Source organism: Nothoprocta perdicaria, unplaced genomic scaffold, assembly GCF_003342845.1.
Source record: "Nothoprocta perdicaria isolate Ctin4 unplaced genomic scaffold, notPer1 scaffold_439, whole genome shotgun sequence".
In the NCBI taxonomy this organism is placed as follows: domain Eukaryota; kingdom Metazoa; phylum Chordata; class Aves; order Tinamiformes; family Tinamidae; genus Nothoprocta; species Nothoprocta perdicaria.
This window is the reverse complement of record NW_020455687.1, coordinates 158173-172524: the sequence shown is the minus strand read 5'-3', so window position 1 is coordinate 172524 and position 14352 is coordinate 158173. Positions and strand designations below refer to the sequence as shown.

The 14352-nt window shown below is 56.6% G+C and overlaps 1 protein-coding gene across 1 annotated transcript in view; it reads left to right on the top strand.

Annotated features, from left to right (window-relative positions):
- ASXL2 (ASXL transcriptional regulator 2) overlaps window positions 1-14352 on the top strand; it is a 63033-nt gene that overhangs the window by 45822 nt on the left and 2859 nt on the right. Inside the window, exons 7-12 of the mRNA XM_026046343.1 lie at window positions 2985-3138; window positions 4881-5021; window positions 6344-6507; window positions 9701-9797; window positions 11089-11194; window positions 12348-13060. Of these exons, the coding sequence (XP_025902128.1) occupies window positions 2985-3138; window positions 4881-5021; window positions 6344-6507; window positions 9701-9797; window positions 11089-11194; window positions 12348-13060 (1375 nt within the window). The remainder of the gene's footprint in view (window positions 1-2984; window positions 3139-4880; window positions 5022-6343; window positions 6508-9700; window positions 9798-11088; window positions 11195-12347; window positions 13061-14352) is intronic.

Below are 14352 nucleotides of genomic sequence, written 5' to 3'. Positions count from 1 at the left end.
TCCCTTCCTTGGCCACCCTCAAGCCTCGATGTTCCTCTGCAGCGTCCGCCGGGGCTCCTCGGAGAGCCCTCCTGGACACAGGGCTTCTGCCTTGGCCAGCCCGCGTGTCCGGCACCGTCCCTCCCCACGGTGACGTCCCGCAGCACCCATTCCCAAGGTGCACACAGTGTTCAGGATCAAAAAGTCAGGAAACCGGAGCGAGACCTGCGGATGTGCAGGGATCCCTGCGTGTCCGTGGAGCACGTGCTTGGTKGCTGCCAAAGGGAAAGGGCAGCGTTTGGGGGCTGCGGATCTTCCACGGAGCGGCTGCACGATGGACCTTCCACCGCAGCGACTCCCCTCGCCCGGCTCCACTCTCCTGTCCCAGCTGCTAGTAGCTGGAAGTTACAGGCAGTAACTTCTGCCCAGGCTCCCGCTCAGCTGCCTGCTCGCCTTCTCCAGCTCAGGAGCACATGGAGAACGTGGCCAAGTCCCGCGCTTGGCTCTTCCGTGGAGATCTCCCTTTTGGCCAGACTGCAGCTTCCACCTCTTCCCACATCCACTTGCAACCCTGGGCATGGAAAGAGTAGATGCAAGATGCATAGAACAAACATGTTCTGTGCATGTTCTATGCATGTTCTGTGCATAGAACAAACATGCATAGCAGAAAAGAGCAGCAGTGTTGGGAGTTACAGGAAAACCATAAGGAAACCAGTAAATTTATATTTTTTTCCCATGTAAAGGCTCTGGATCGTAAAAGAAGCTCTCGTGTTTGTGAATGGCTGTGCATTCCCTTTGCTGATTTGCAGCGATCAGGGCCCTGGGCGGCTGCCCCGGGCGCCCAGCTGAGCACAGGGCTTCTCACAGGAGCGGAGGGCAGAGCAGGACGATTTCGGAAGCAGGACTTGCATCCCTGCACCCTTGCATCCTGCGGCACCACAGCTCCACTGGCCTCGCGTGCCACATCTTGAAGGAATGAGGAGCAGGACTTGGGCTGCAAACAGAGCAGCGAGGAGGGGCTGCSTGCTCTGCAAGCTAAATTTTCCATAGGATCTTTTGGAAAAGTCCTAAACAAGGAGGTTTGCAGGAGCTGAAGCTAATKAGGGAAGACAGGTCGGTGTGTTTCTGCATCCTGCTGGAAAGATGAAAGGTCCCGGAGAAAAGTATCCTCAAAACCCCCAAAGGAAAGCATCCTCGAGCCCAGGCTGGTTTGGTGATACAGAGGGAACACGTTGGTCTTCCGAAGCCGAGAATCCCGGTTGGGAATGGGCAGGGTCTCAGGGTCTCGCCCTTGGCTGGGCAGTGCAGATATCGGCTCCGTCGGATCCTGTCCTCGCCAGTTACTGGGCTCACCGCAGCCTCCTGTGGCTGGAGCTGCCCTCCTTGCTCCGATCCCATCCTGCTGGTAGGTGGTTGCGGACGTACCCTCTGCTGCGACGCGAGTCGCTCTGGGTCTCGCCGTGCTGGCCTCTGTCCTCGTCCCTTCCCGCTGCTCCGCTGCTGCCGCGCGCAGGGAGGCCAGGTCGGGGCTGCCCCTGCACGGGCTCCCGAGCCTGGGCGACGAGGAGCTCGCGTCTCCCTCCGTGCCACGAAGGCAGCAGTTCCTGTTGAGGACAGAAGGGCCGTGGCCACGTCTGCAGTCTGGGCAGCACTTCCCGTGGCTGTGCCTGGCCTCTGCCCCCCGCACAAGGGACCCCCAGCCCCACAAGAGGAGCCGGCGCGTGCCGCCGTGGAGGCTGCTCCTCTTCCTCGGCCATTAGGACACGGCACCGTCTCAGCAGGATTGCTCCGAGAACGGAAGGAGGTTCTTTAATTGCARCTGAAATGGAAAACCTGCTTCCCTATCACGTGAGGAAGAACTTGTTTGGTGGGAGGGTGCCCGAGCCCTGGCCCAGGCTGCCCAGGGAGGCTGCGGAGGCTCCTGCTCTGCAGATCTGCCAGCGYGCCGGGATGCGCCCGGGTGCCCCGTGCTCTGGGTGTCCCTGTGGAGCAGGGGGGCTGGATTGGATGATCCCTAGAGGTCCGCTCCAACCTCAGCCATCCTGGGATCCTGTGCGTGGGGATGCAGGCAGCTCCGCACGCCCCGGAGCTTCTCRAGGTCTCCGTGGGCTGCCCCTGCTGTGACGCTCGCTCGGCTTTCAGCAAAGGCGCTTTCAGACCCTGTTATTTTATGGATAATAAATGTAAAGTCAGATATTTCTCTCTCAACCCACCATAATTTTCTTGCATGTTATTTTGAGTGGTTTTTTTTAGCCCTGTGGTATTCTTTGCATTTTCGTTTGTGTTTTTAACCCAAATGATCTCTAGCCACAGCTCGTATATAAGCAGCACAGACCTTTCGGAGTTGCTTCCTGTTTCAAATTCTCCCTTATCCTTGAACTGCAAAGATTTATTCTCCTGTTAAGTTCACTGGGGCCTGGGGTTCATTTTTTAAATCCAGTGGCTTTAAGTGCTGCAGTTTAGTCCAACTGGCTTCTCAATTCCTTGTCTAATTTGTGCCTAATTGTAGGCTGTGCTACGCTTGCCCTAACCATCTCTTTTCTGAACACAAGATTTTAATTCCTTCCCTTTAGTATTTTAATCTTTKTTGCTTTCCTAATTAACAAAGCCTTTCCTAACAGGTATCGTCTCTGTTGCATGTTTTCAGTAAGTCACTACTTGCTCCTGCAGGAGGCTGCAATGCGTGAAGTGCTGGCGCTTTTACTTTGAAGTTATTTGTGTAATTGCCCCTTGAACTCCAGATTTAGAATTCCTTCCCTTTGCACTGTCCAGGAATCCCCCCTTTTCCCCTGAAACAACACAACTGGAGATGCTCTGCAGCCCTTGGCCTTTGCTTTAGCCGCAAAGCCCTCGAGCGGGCAGTGYCCCCCACAGCAGGCGTTTCGGGAGCCGGGTAGAGCTGTGCCCTTGCCCGTCGTGCCGCTGCGGTTCCGCGGCGCGGGGACCCGGGCTGCGCCGGTGGCTTCGCCTTGCTGTGGGTGACGCTCGTGTCCCTTCCCCGGCAGGCCCTGAAGCAGCAGCAGCAGAAGCAGCAGCAGCAGCAGCAGCAGAAGCAGCAGCAGCAGCAGCAGCAGTGCCGGGCCGCGATGCCCGTGGCCGGCCAGCACGTCCTGCTCAAGGCGGTGAAGGCGGCCGGCGACTCCGCGACGCCCAAAGCGGGTACGTGGCGGGCGCTCCCACGGCTCCGTGACTTGCTTTTCCCTGTTTTCGCGGGGGAGTTGTGTGTCTGGAAGCCGGAGCCGCGGTGCTCATGCCTTCCTAGGCCAGCGCTTGGCCGGCAGCGGGGCTCTCTGCGCCCCTGGCCGCGGAGGAGCCGCTCGTGGTCCCCGCTGGCCGCCCCTGCGCTGCAGCCGCGTCCTCCTCATGGCTGCAGGAGCAGTTTGGGGCCATATTGACAGTCCTTTTGTTCTGGAGGGCCCTTTAACCCTCTTGTTGCCAAGGTGGATGTTCCCATCTGGGAGATGCCGCGGTGCCCCRCAGCGTTAGTGCTGCATTAGGGATCAGTGGGGCCGCGTCTCTCCTTCGTGCAGCAGCTCTTTGCTCGTTACCACAGCAGCAGCAGCTCAGGAGTTACCGTGTATTCCCAGTAGCTCCTGGGCATCCCCAAATTCGCTTTCTGGGATAAGCTGCAGGGCTCCGCCCCAGCTGAAATACCCACRTTGTCCCTGTCCTGTGGGGCTGTGCGTGCTTCCGAAGTCCCCGCTCTCGCCCCCATCTGTGACGTTACCTCGGGCAGGCAAAGCCACTTGCTCTGCGTCAGGCTGAGACACTTGATCCACGAGGTGGAAACTCCTCCCATTTTTTTCCAGCCTTTCCTCTTGATTTTACTGATCTTGATTCATCTCCAAAAGCTGATGAAAATATGAACGCTCAGGGCGTAGCACAGCGAGCCGGGAGCTGCAGAGGGGACCTGCGCCGCCGACCAGGGTGACGAGCAGCCCCGGGGCCCTTCCCCTTCCCGCCAGTCCATTCATTCCCTTCCCACCTTCCTTGCTTTATCCTCAGCGTGTTTTTATCAGCCTCTAGCTAGCTTTTTGTTATTGCTCTGATTGAATTCCAGGATTTCCAGTTCTACCCACCTTGGCCCTTTGCGGAACTGGAGATGCTCCCTTGTCTCCTGTCGCCTTTAGTAGCTTTTTATTTTACCCTATATTTGAGCATATTTATTCTCCCTTTCTAAATAGCCCTAGAAAATCCAAGCTGGAGCTAATCCCTTGTGGCTCGCTGGTTCCAAACTGCCCAGCCGAGAAACACAATATCTGCCCAAGACGCACAAGGAGCAGGTGGATATTGGCAGCTGGGCTTCGTGCTCTGGTTCCACGTTAGAGGAGGGGAGAAAGCTGAGGGACAAAGCACTGCCCAGCAGCAGGGAAAACCACGGCTCTGCAGCAGGGAGCGTGGGCAGCACCCACTCGGATGGGGAGATCGTGATGCCGAGATCTGTCTAGTGTGACGGGRTGAGCAGAGACCTGGAGGAGGAGCTGAAAATATCTCGGGGTGTTTGGCAGAGGAGGAGGAATTGCCGAGGTTGGTTAAGACAGGAGCCAATTTGAGGAGAGGTAAAATTCAGAAGTGATGCCCAGGGTTTCCAAGAGATTTTATGGGTCCCAGCAGACCCCAGAGCTACGTGTGAAAGGAACGTTRCTGGAGTGGGTAACGATGTTAATGTAATGAGAGGGGGCTGAGAAAGGGATTCGAGGAGTGACGAGGTGGTGTCGACCTCTGTGTTTCGTGGTAGCCTGATGGCTCCAAGGAGCTGCTGCTGCTTTGGAAGGCAAGGGCTGCCAGAGGGAAAGTGCGGGATAAGTCCGCGGGTGCCGGGCCGGGCACGGGTGCCAACACACAGCACCCGTGTGATGCCTCTTGGTGCCCCTCATGTAAACGCCTGTGTTCCCACGCAGCCTGGGAGGGAAAGCAGGCGGCCGGGCGGCCCAGCAGCCTCGCCAGCGCCGCGGGCGGCCCCGCTGCCTCCGTCAAGCTCGGGAGCTCCCTGCCGCCGCTGCCCAAGAAGCCCTTCCAGAGATCCGACAGGCTCCACGCACGTAAGATCCGCTGTGTTTCTGCCTCCCAAGATTAGCTGCTCGGGGGACGGGGCAAAAGCCCAAAGAGGAAAACCGGGAAAATGTGTTGTTTGGGGCCAGTACTGAAGTGATTTGGGGAAAATCCTGGAAGATCCTCCAATTAAGCTGCACGGATTAGGAAAGATAATTCCCCTCGTACACATGCAAGACGCCCTTGCTCGTTTCTTGCCCTCAGGGATTTCTGTCTGTGAGTTTGCAGCTCACTGTTGAGGAGCCAGAGAGGCCGCCTGGTATTTGGGAGGCTTTTTGGTGTGCTGAAGGCTCCTGAGTGACATAAGCAGAGATCTTTGCTGGGTGCTGCTGTGCGAGCCCCCCGGCTCCTTGCCCGCCTCCCGTGCGCTCAAGCTGGATCCTGCTCAGCTCTCCTGACGTTAGTGGTCTCTTCCACATAGAGCAGCACTGGACCTGACCTCGCTGAACTTACAGCTCTGCTGAGGTCTCCATCTCTGTTGACCAGCCCAGAATTCCTTATCCCTGAAAACCTTGGAGGCCACAGGAGTTGGGGACAATCCATTCTCAGCCCGAAGCCTCTCATGCTGGCCCCAAATCCCCAGCGTGACAGGTTCTATCCACCATCTGTTCCCTCTTCCCTGGGATTTCTCCCTTCCCGCCTCCTCCAGTTTTTAAGCGATTCTTCCTTTGCCAGCAGCCACCCATGGTTTCATGCAGAGCTCCTGCTCCCATTTAGTCACTCTTCCCAAGCCTAGGAGGATTTGGCTGTGGTCCTAGTCTCTCTTAAAATGAGCCATTTTTCTAATAGTGCAGTTTTCCCTGAGTCTTCACATGGATGTTCATCGAGCACAGGCAGACGATGGCTGCAGGGTGCCAGGTATGTGCAGAGCTCTCCGGACGAGCCCAAGGGGCTGCTGGATTTTCTGAGATGCTGCCAACAAAGTAGGAACGTCCAGGAAAAAAATCCCGAGGAACAGACTGACCTTAGAGGCTGAAAGCAGAGAATAAATGTGGCTAAAACATCTCTAAAGCCCCTCCTGCAGAAGGTCCCTTGCCGCTCCTCAGCGTGGGGATTGCTAGGACTGGGTCGGTTGTTTTCAAGTGGRGTATGGCCGGGGTTGCTAGAAAAGGTGGGTGAACTGACACAGATGTCGGGGAGTGAAATTTCCTCTGCAGAAAGGAGTGCCAGAGTTTTTCTCTTAGCTATACGTGCAGAGGCAAGGCGGGGTGTTTGGTGTCTTCCGAAAGGAGACCCCAACGCGGCACCATGAGCACAGGGAGCTCCACGGAGGAGCCTGCTCCGTCACGTCGCTCTTTGTGGTTCTTTGCAGGGCAGCTGAAGAGAGCCAAATGTGCGGAGATCGACGTGGAGACGCCCGACTCCATCCTGGTGAACACCAACCTGCGGGCGCTCATCAACAAGCACACGTTCTCCGTGCTGCCCGCCGAGTGCCAGCAGCGGCTGCTGCTGCTGCTGCCCGAGGTGGACAGGCAGGTGCGTGCCCGGCCRGCTTAGATTTGGGTCAGGAATTAGAAATTGGGTTAGAGGTTTGGGTTAGAAAGCTCTGCATCCATCGTCCATCCCTGCGGCGGCTGCTGCTGCCCAAGGGGGACAGACAGGTACGTGGCCGGTGGGATCTGCCATGCGGGACGCGGTCCCTCCATGGGTTTGCACTGGAGCACCAGCCTCTCCACTGATTCCCTTTCTTTTGTTGCTCCCTGGAATGAAAAATAATAACGATTTGGCTTTGACGGAGCCCGTTGCGTTCAGCGACCTCTTTATCCCCAGTTGTGGCCGAGTCGGCGCTTCTGTTTTGACGAGGGCCAAGAGTGCTGGGAACGGGGCGATTCCTGTGTTTTCAGTGTCTTTCTCTCTCCAGCCCCTTTCCAAAGTCTTCGGCACAGGATTAACCCCAGAGCCCTTCACRCAGGTACTGCTCACACCTCACCTAAGCAGTTTCATCCTCTTCCGTCTTCAATACCTTACATTACTGCTGGAAAACACTGAAGTGGATCTAGGAAAACTGGATGTTTTCTGCTGTCCAGAGTAGGCTGGACCTGCTCCAAAGACCTGGTGTCTAAACTGGACGAGAAGGCCCCTTTGGATGCAGTGTGGAGCAGATGCCTAATGCCTTGCTATGTGCTGAAATTTATTAAATAAATAGAGAAGTTTTCAGTGATTTTGCCCTGGGAGCGGCACAGGAGGAGCAGTGAAGGTTTCTCTGGTTGGCAATAACGGGAATGATTAACCTTAATGACAGGAAGGAGAGCGGAGGGGCTGCAAGGGTAGGGTGATTATTTTCAAGGCAGCTGCATCCGAGTTTCATCCCAAGGGATTCACAGGAGACTTGGCTGCAGCGATCTCCACAGCAGCTTGTGAAAGATGAGGGTGATGCTGAGAGAAAAGGAAAAAAACCCCACAATGTTGCCCTTACACGTAAAAGGAATTAGAAAAGGGAATTCGGGAATCACGTACAATCTGCTTCTTTATACACCGGGATACTTGTGGATAAAACCACCTGCTTGTAAAGTGATTAAAGRGAGATAAGCAATAGCTACCATGGATTTTTTTTTTTTAAATTGTGTCATGCCAGTCTAATTGCTTAATCAGGATGTTCCTYGGTAGCCGCCATGCAGAGGGCAGAGGAGGAGCTGCCGTGTTTGGCTTTCGGTGACGGTTCTGGCGCTGCAGCAGAAGCTCCTTTCCACAGCRCCGGGTTTGGGAATGCAGCAGCAGCCTTCCTGAAGGAGACGTGTCCCAGCTGGAATGCACGTGCAGGAAGCGGTGGGAATGGCGGAACCTGCAAGCTGGAACCACACCAGGACATGTTGAGGAGGCCATCGAGGAGGACTTGTCTTCTGGGGCTGCAAAGGGGAAATGAGTGAGCTGATCTCTCTGCTCAGAGTAGCTGGAACGGGAAGCTATGGATTTGAGTTGCAGMCATTAAAAATCAGACATTTAAGGAGATGGTTCAGATGGGAACTGGCTGGATCTTGTTCTACTCGGAGGTGGTTCCTCCCTAAGGGAGATCCTTAGGGTGCCCGATGCTGCTGCTGCTGCCCTGGGAGGGGGAGCAGATCGGAGGCTCTCCAAGCCTCCAGCTTTTTCTCCTGTGATTTGAGGATGAGCACGAGGAGACTGTAAGGAGGATATACTGTGATAGGTCCATAGGTTGAAATAACAGAGACAAAATTTTATTTTATGCCTAGCGTTGTAGCTGTTAAGGACCAGAGAKCCGAGTCCTGCAGACGGACCCCTGGTCCAGACCTGGAGTCCAGCCTCCAGACAGAGGCCTGGGTGGGAATAGGAGCAGGCCAAACATTTAAGCTGAATCCRTGTTGGTCAAGGGGTGATGAAGAAGAGAAGAGCGAATGGTGATTGCTGGAGGAGCTTCTGGGGTGACCTGGTGTCCACACACATGCTGCAGCTTCGACCTCGGTCTCCAGTGAGCATCGTGCGAGGGGGAGCAGGGACACGGGCAGCTGCGGGAGCAGCACGGAGCCCTCGGCACTGGGGTCCCTTTGGAAGGACCTGGAAGCTCCAGCAGCACCGGCTCTGCCTTGCTGTGCAACCTCCAGTCACGTTTGGTCGCTGATACGACGGGCGAATAAACATTTTGGAAGGAAACCAGGGTGGAATTTCTCCATCCTGCAGCATGGAGAAGCATCCTTGCTTTTGTTTAATCATAGAGTCATTATGGTTGGAAAAGACCCTCAAGATGCTAGGTTTACCATGGGGGTTCCTTTTAAGTGGTAAGAACCCCTCTTACCCTTGTTCTCCATGACAAAGCCAGAGGAACTCGTCTGGCCAGGTGAAGAGTGCTGGCCACATGTTGGCTGGGTCCTGCCTTACTGAAATCAGGGTTTGGGGAGCAAAGGGACGATTCCCCTTTTATCCCGTGCATGAATTGCCCACCCATAGGGGCCTGGGAACTCCCAGGTAAAAGAGGATCTTGCCCTGTGCTCTCACTTGATCGTGTGGGATGCCACAGATCTAGATGCCTTAACATACGTGACTAGAGGCTTTGTGTGTCCTGTGGCCTCTGCAATAATTAGGTGTGCATCAGAAAGCGGGTTGATGGAGTTTGGAGCAGATGGGAGCAGACGGCATGGTGTCGCTGTGCTGGGTTTMGCTCCAAGTGTCCTCCAATTCCATTACCGTTGACTGGGGACACGTTTTGAGGAGCTAAATCACAGGCCTGACATTTCCCCATAGCAAAATGTGCGGCGCAGTCGTCCCCCCCGCCGGGGACATGTGTCCTGAGCAGTGTCCGAGCACCGCACATGGGTGCAGGAGACGGGGGCCTCTGAATTCTGCTCCCTGCGGCTGATCACTGGAGATTTGGGTTAGAAAGGAGGGGTGAGAAATTAGAAATTTGGGTGAGAAATTAGAAATTAGGTTAGAGATTCGGGTTAGAAAACTCTGCCTTTGTGCATCACTCCAGCAGCCCCTCACTTAGAGCCTCCACCCCAGCCCTGCCCGGGCAGTGTCTCCRTCCTTCTCCTGCAGCACTTGGGCTGTCTGCAACATTTGCAGTTCTTTTCAATTGAAACTTACTTTTTAGCAGTCCCTTTTATGTCCCTTGATTGCCTCCATGCTGCATTTTCCCGTTTTGCCCTGTTTTCCTTCACCACGCGACCCGTTTGCCTCCTCGGGGCCCTAAGGCGAGCTGCTGCGTGTGTTGCAGGTCGGGGCGGACGGCGTGATGAAGCTGAGCGGCTCCGCGCTCAACAACGAGTTCTTCACCTCGGCGGCCCAGGGCTGGAAGGAGAGGCTCTCGGAAGGTAAAGGCGCCCGGGCGGGCGAGCGCGGCGCAGGGAGGCGCAGGAGGGCCGGGGTCCCGGGCGCTCAGCTCCGCCTGCGCCGTCAGTCCCGGGCTGGAGGTCACGATTCCAGCAGGAGCCACACGGCCGTCTGCCAGCCCCTGTGTCAGCATCTTAAGGTTTTACCATGAGAAAATGGGAAAACTTTTCTATTTTTGTGGCGCACTGGAGATCTTTCTGTTTGGCACGCGCCTGCACAGGGCAGCGCCGCTGCCAGGAGCACGTGCAGGGCTTGGGCAGCCAGGAGCGCCCGGCGATGCCGCGGTGCCCGTGTGCGTCTGCTGCAGCTCTGTGCGTGTGYTGCCATGCATTGAGGAGCACATAGGAGCCCCGGCTGCTCCTCGGGAGCCCCGCGGTCTGTCTCGGCCCGGCCGTGATCTCCTGGGAGCTGTCCCACGCTAACACAGGCTTTGTGCCCAGGAGGGAGCTGCTTTAGCAGAGGGGAATGCTGCTGCRGGGGAGCGTGTTTTGGTGGAGCAAAATTCCCATGTTGTTTTTCTGAAAATGGGGAAGCGGCTGGGGAAGTGACAGCAGGAGCGTGGAGCCCGTGTGAGTGTCGGTGGCCCACGGGAGCTGCGTGGTGGCAGCCGCTGGCTGCTCTCGCTGGCAGCGAGGAAGCATCTTCGGGATCGATGCGAAATGGAAGAAATTCAAGCCTTGGTTTTGCAGGCTGTGTCTAAGAAGGCTAAAGCAGCTCCCCGAGCTGCAGGAGGAGGCCTCTGTAGCCCTGCAGCGCAGAACTCCTGCAAATGCAGCAGGTGGATAGATGCATTTGGRCCAAAGCTCCTTGTAACCAAGCTCATTTCCTATTTTGCTGGTGTTTTGTCTATGATCTCCTTGCAAAAGTGATAATGTTCCAAGAAACATAAGCTTCACCAAATAATTAGAGCTGCTTGTATGACATGCAATGGTGATAGACTGTGAGCCTGGAAAGGACGTGGGAGTTCCTCATGYGAGGAACGTGGGACACGACCGGCTGGGACGCCTGGGAATGGCTTCCATGAGTGAAGCTGGGAAATTTCTTCATGTTGGGAATGGGGCACACCTGGGGGGTCTTCGGAAGGAAAATCCCCCGGTCCAGGTTGTTGGTTGTTCCCGGTTGTTAGTTGATCCCAGTTGTTTGTTGTTCCCGGTTTTCAGTTGATCCCAGTTGTTTGTTGTTCCCGGTTTTCAGTTGATCCCAGTTGTTTGTTGTTCCCGGTTCAGACTGTCCTGCGTGGTCACAACCTCGGTCCCCTGTTGTGTTTTGCAGGGGAGTTCACGCCAGAAATGCAGCTAAGAATACGTCAGGAGATAGAAAAAGAGAAGAAGGTGGAGCTGTGGAAGGAGCATTTTTTCGAGAGTTACTATGGTCAGAGGTAAGACACTCGGGTGTTTTTCTGCTTTTCTCCTTGCCTGTCCAGGAGTTTCAGCTCCCAGGCCTGGGGCTTTGATCAGCTTCTCTCATCCTGCAACACGGGCCCGGGTCCTCTGGCCGGGGCCGAGCTGAGCAGCTTTCCTCACTGCTTTCCAGAGCAGGCTTTTTGCTTCCACGGCGTTTCTGATGCTCTGACCTCGAGTGAGGGCGTCGTTCAGGCTTCCCACCTTCACCTTTCCCCCTCCTTCCTGGGACCCGTGGAGAAGCTCCCCTCTTAGGGCTCTTCARTGTAATTCCCTGGGCTCTGTGGTGTCTGAGTGTCCCGTGACGCTCAGGAAGTCATCAGCTCCGCGAATGCACAGACACATGCACGTAGCCGATGAGGACAGCAGGACAAATCCCTCAAGGGAGGCAGTGGGGAGGACGGGGCGGCCTCTTYGCAGTGGAGGCCACTGATGGGACTAGAGGAAACGGCCACAAGCTGAAGCACCAAAAGTTCCCCAGGAACTTGAGGAAAAATTTCTTGACAGTGACGGTGCCCGAGCCCTGGAACAGGCTGCCAAGGGAGGTTGTGGAGGCTCCTGCTCTGGAGATCTCCCAAACCCACTTGGATGCAGCCCTGTGCCSCGTGCTCTGGGTGACCCTGCGTGTGCAGGGGGTTGGACAACCTCCTGTGGGAGAAGCTGTTGAGAATTGAGTTCCTAGGAGCTGGTTTGGAAGATACCAGCCATCTCAGTCATAGCAGTCCTCACCAGACTGACTTCACCAGGCTTTACGGCTTCATGTTGGGGCAAAAAAAGCAGATTTGCCGTTTAGTTAGGAGGGACGTAGGACTTCACCCCCACGCCAGATGTCTCTCGGGAGTTCGATCCCTGGTTTGTTCATTTCTCGCCCCACGGAGAGGGAAGCACCGGGCAGTGGGAGACGCCCAAGCTGCTGCTGGTGGGGGCAGGCCTGTGTCGTGTGACACGTGGTTGCTGTGAAACTTAGCTAAGAAGTCCTGTTGTGTTGCTTGAAAACCTCCAGCGCTGCCTTTACTTCCTAAGACTGGTATAAAACTGCGGGAGGGCGTGATGCATGTCATTGGGGCACGTGGAGAACCCTAAGATGCTTTTAAATGTGATATAAACTAAAAGTCCTGCTTTCCTTTCCAGTTCTGGACTAAGCCCTGAAGAGTCGAAGAGACTGACGGCGAGCAGCAGCCCCGCGGAGCCGGCGAGCGGCCGCGCGGCGCCGGGGCAGCCGCAGCGCCCCGCGGTGCCGTCCCCGCCGCCTGCAGCCGAGCCCGGCGCCCGCGCAGCGCCCGCGGCGGCCCCCAAAAGCGGGCAGGAGGACGGGCGCGAGGCGGCGCAGCCCAAAGCGGCCAAAGCCCCCGGCGCCGCCGCGGCCTCGGAGGGCGGCGCGGGCAGAGCCGGCGAGCGCTCCGCGTGCCGGCCCTCCAGAGCCGCCAGCGGGGACGCGGGGGCGCAGAGGGCAGAGCCGGCCGCGAGCCGGCAGCCCGAGGAGGAGAAGCCGCGCGCTGCGCCCACGGATGCGCCGGAGCCCCCCYGCGCCTCGGCTGCGGCGCCCTGCAAACCAAAGAGCCCCGAGGCCGGCGGAGCGGGAGCAGGAGCGGGAGCGGGTGGCCCCGCGGGAGCGCCCGAGAAGCAGCGCCCTGCGGGTGAAGAGATGGAGGTGAGCGCCGAGGGCCTCAAGAGGAAGGCGGAGAGCCGCGACGGAGCCCTCGGCTCGCCCGAGAAGAGGCCGCGCGTGGCGGAGGGCGGCCCGCAGCCGCCRGCGCCCGGCCCCCCGGCGCCACGCGTGCCCCCGCTCAAGGTAACGCGGCTCCCGCGCTCACAAGGGCCCCTGCGGGTTCCCTTCTCTCCACGTGCGTGTGGTTTGCAACCTGCTTAATTATTGTGGTGAAAGCACCTGATCCCAGCACCAAAACCCYCTGCTGAAGGGGCTCTGCTGCTGAGGTCGGCTCAGGAAGCTTCCCGTTTTGTACCGAAACCAAATTACACCCCTGTGAGGAAGGAAAACCACCTAGAAATGGCCAAGTTACCCCCTGTGCCAGCTGACTGCAGTGGGGCATCAGCCTAAGTAGCACGGAAAGAGTATTTTAGGGAGCATCTCCACTGCAAGAAGTCCTTGAGCTGCTGCGGCTCAGCAGGAATCCACACGTAAAAGGAATCAGGCAATAAATSACCATTAGAAAAGGGAAAATGGGAGCACCAAAGTAGAGTTTCCAGCTTGGAAAATGCTCTTGCAGTTGAGATCCAGCCCCTGGGATCGCAAAGCTGCTCCTAACCTGCCAGGAATACCCAGCTGGCAAGTAATAGGTAACGTCTTCCCAGGCGTTGGATGTCCTTCCAGTCACAGAAGCCACAAGACTGCGTGTGCACGGATAATTCTTTGTTCAGTGATGTCGTGCTGAACAGTACATAGTAAATGGATGAATCAGCACGTCATTTTTTATGGCTATACATGCACGAAAACGCAAGTTTGATTTCTGTAGAGTAGGGGCAGTGCTTTTTCTTAGAATTCCCTCTATTTAAACCTTAGGCATAAGGTGTAAACAGAAAGCAGCCCAGCTCCTGCATTGCAGCATCTTCTAGAACTCTTTCCTACTAGGAATACGCAGATGAAATTTTGAAAGGGGTTCGTGATTTACATTCTGTTCACGAGGAAGCATAGCCCAAAAGAGTGCGAGCACTAAGGAGATTTGCTAGCGACCCAAAATGGGTGGGAGACCGTCAGTAAAAGAACAGGAGTGTCCCACCCATGCTGACCTTCCAGGGTCATGACCAACATGGGAGACAATTTACTAATTCAGATCTACAGATAACAGCACAGTAGTACATGTAATGGTGACTGGAAATAGTTTCCCTGAGAGGAGCAAGTCACAGGATCCCAGGGTGGCTGAGGCTGGAAGGGACCCSCAGGGCTCCCCCAGCGCAGCCCCTGCTCCAGCAGGGACACCCAGAGCACGGGGCACCCGGGCGCATCCCGGCGCGCTGGCAGATCTGCAGAGCAGGAGCCTCCGCAGCCTCCCTGGGCAGCCTGGGCCAGGGCTYGGGCASCCTCCCACCAAACAAGTTCTTCCTCACGGCCACATGGAGCTGCCTGCGCTGCAACCTGCACCCACTGCCCCTTGGCCTGCCCCTGGCCACCACCCAC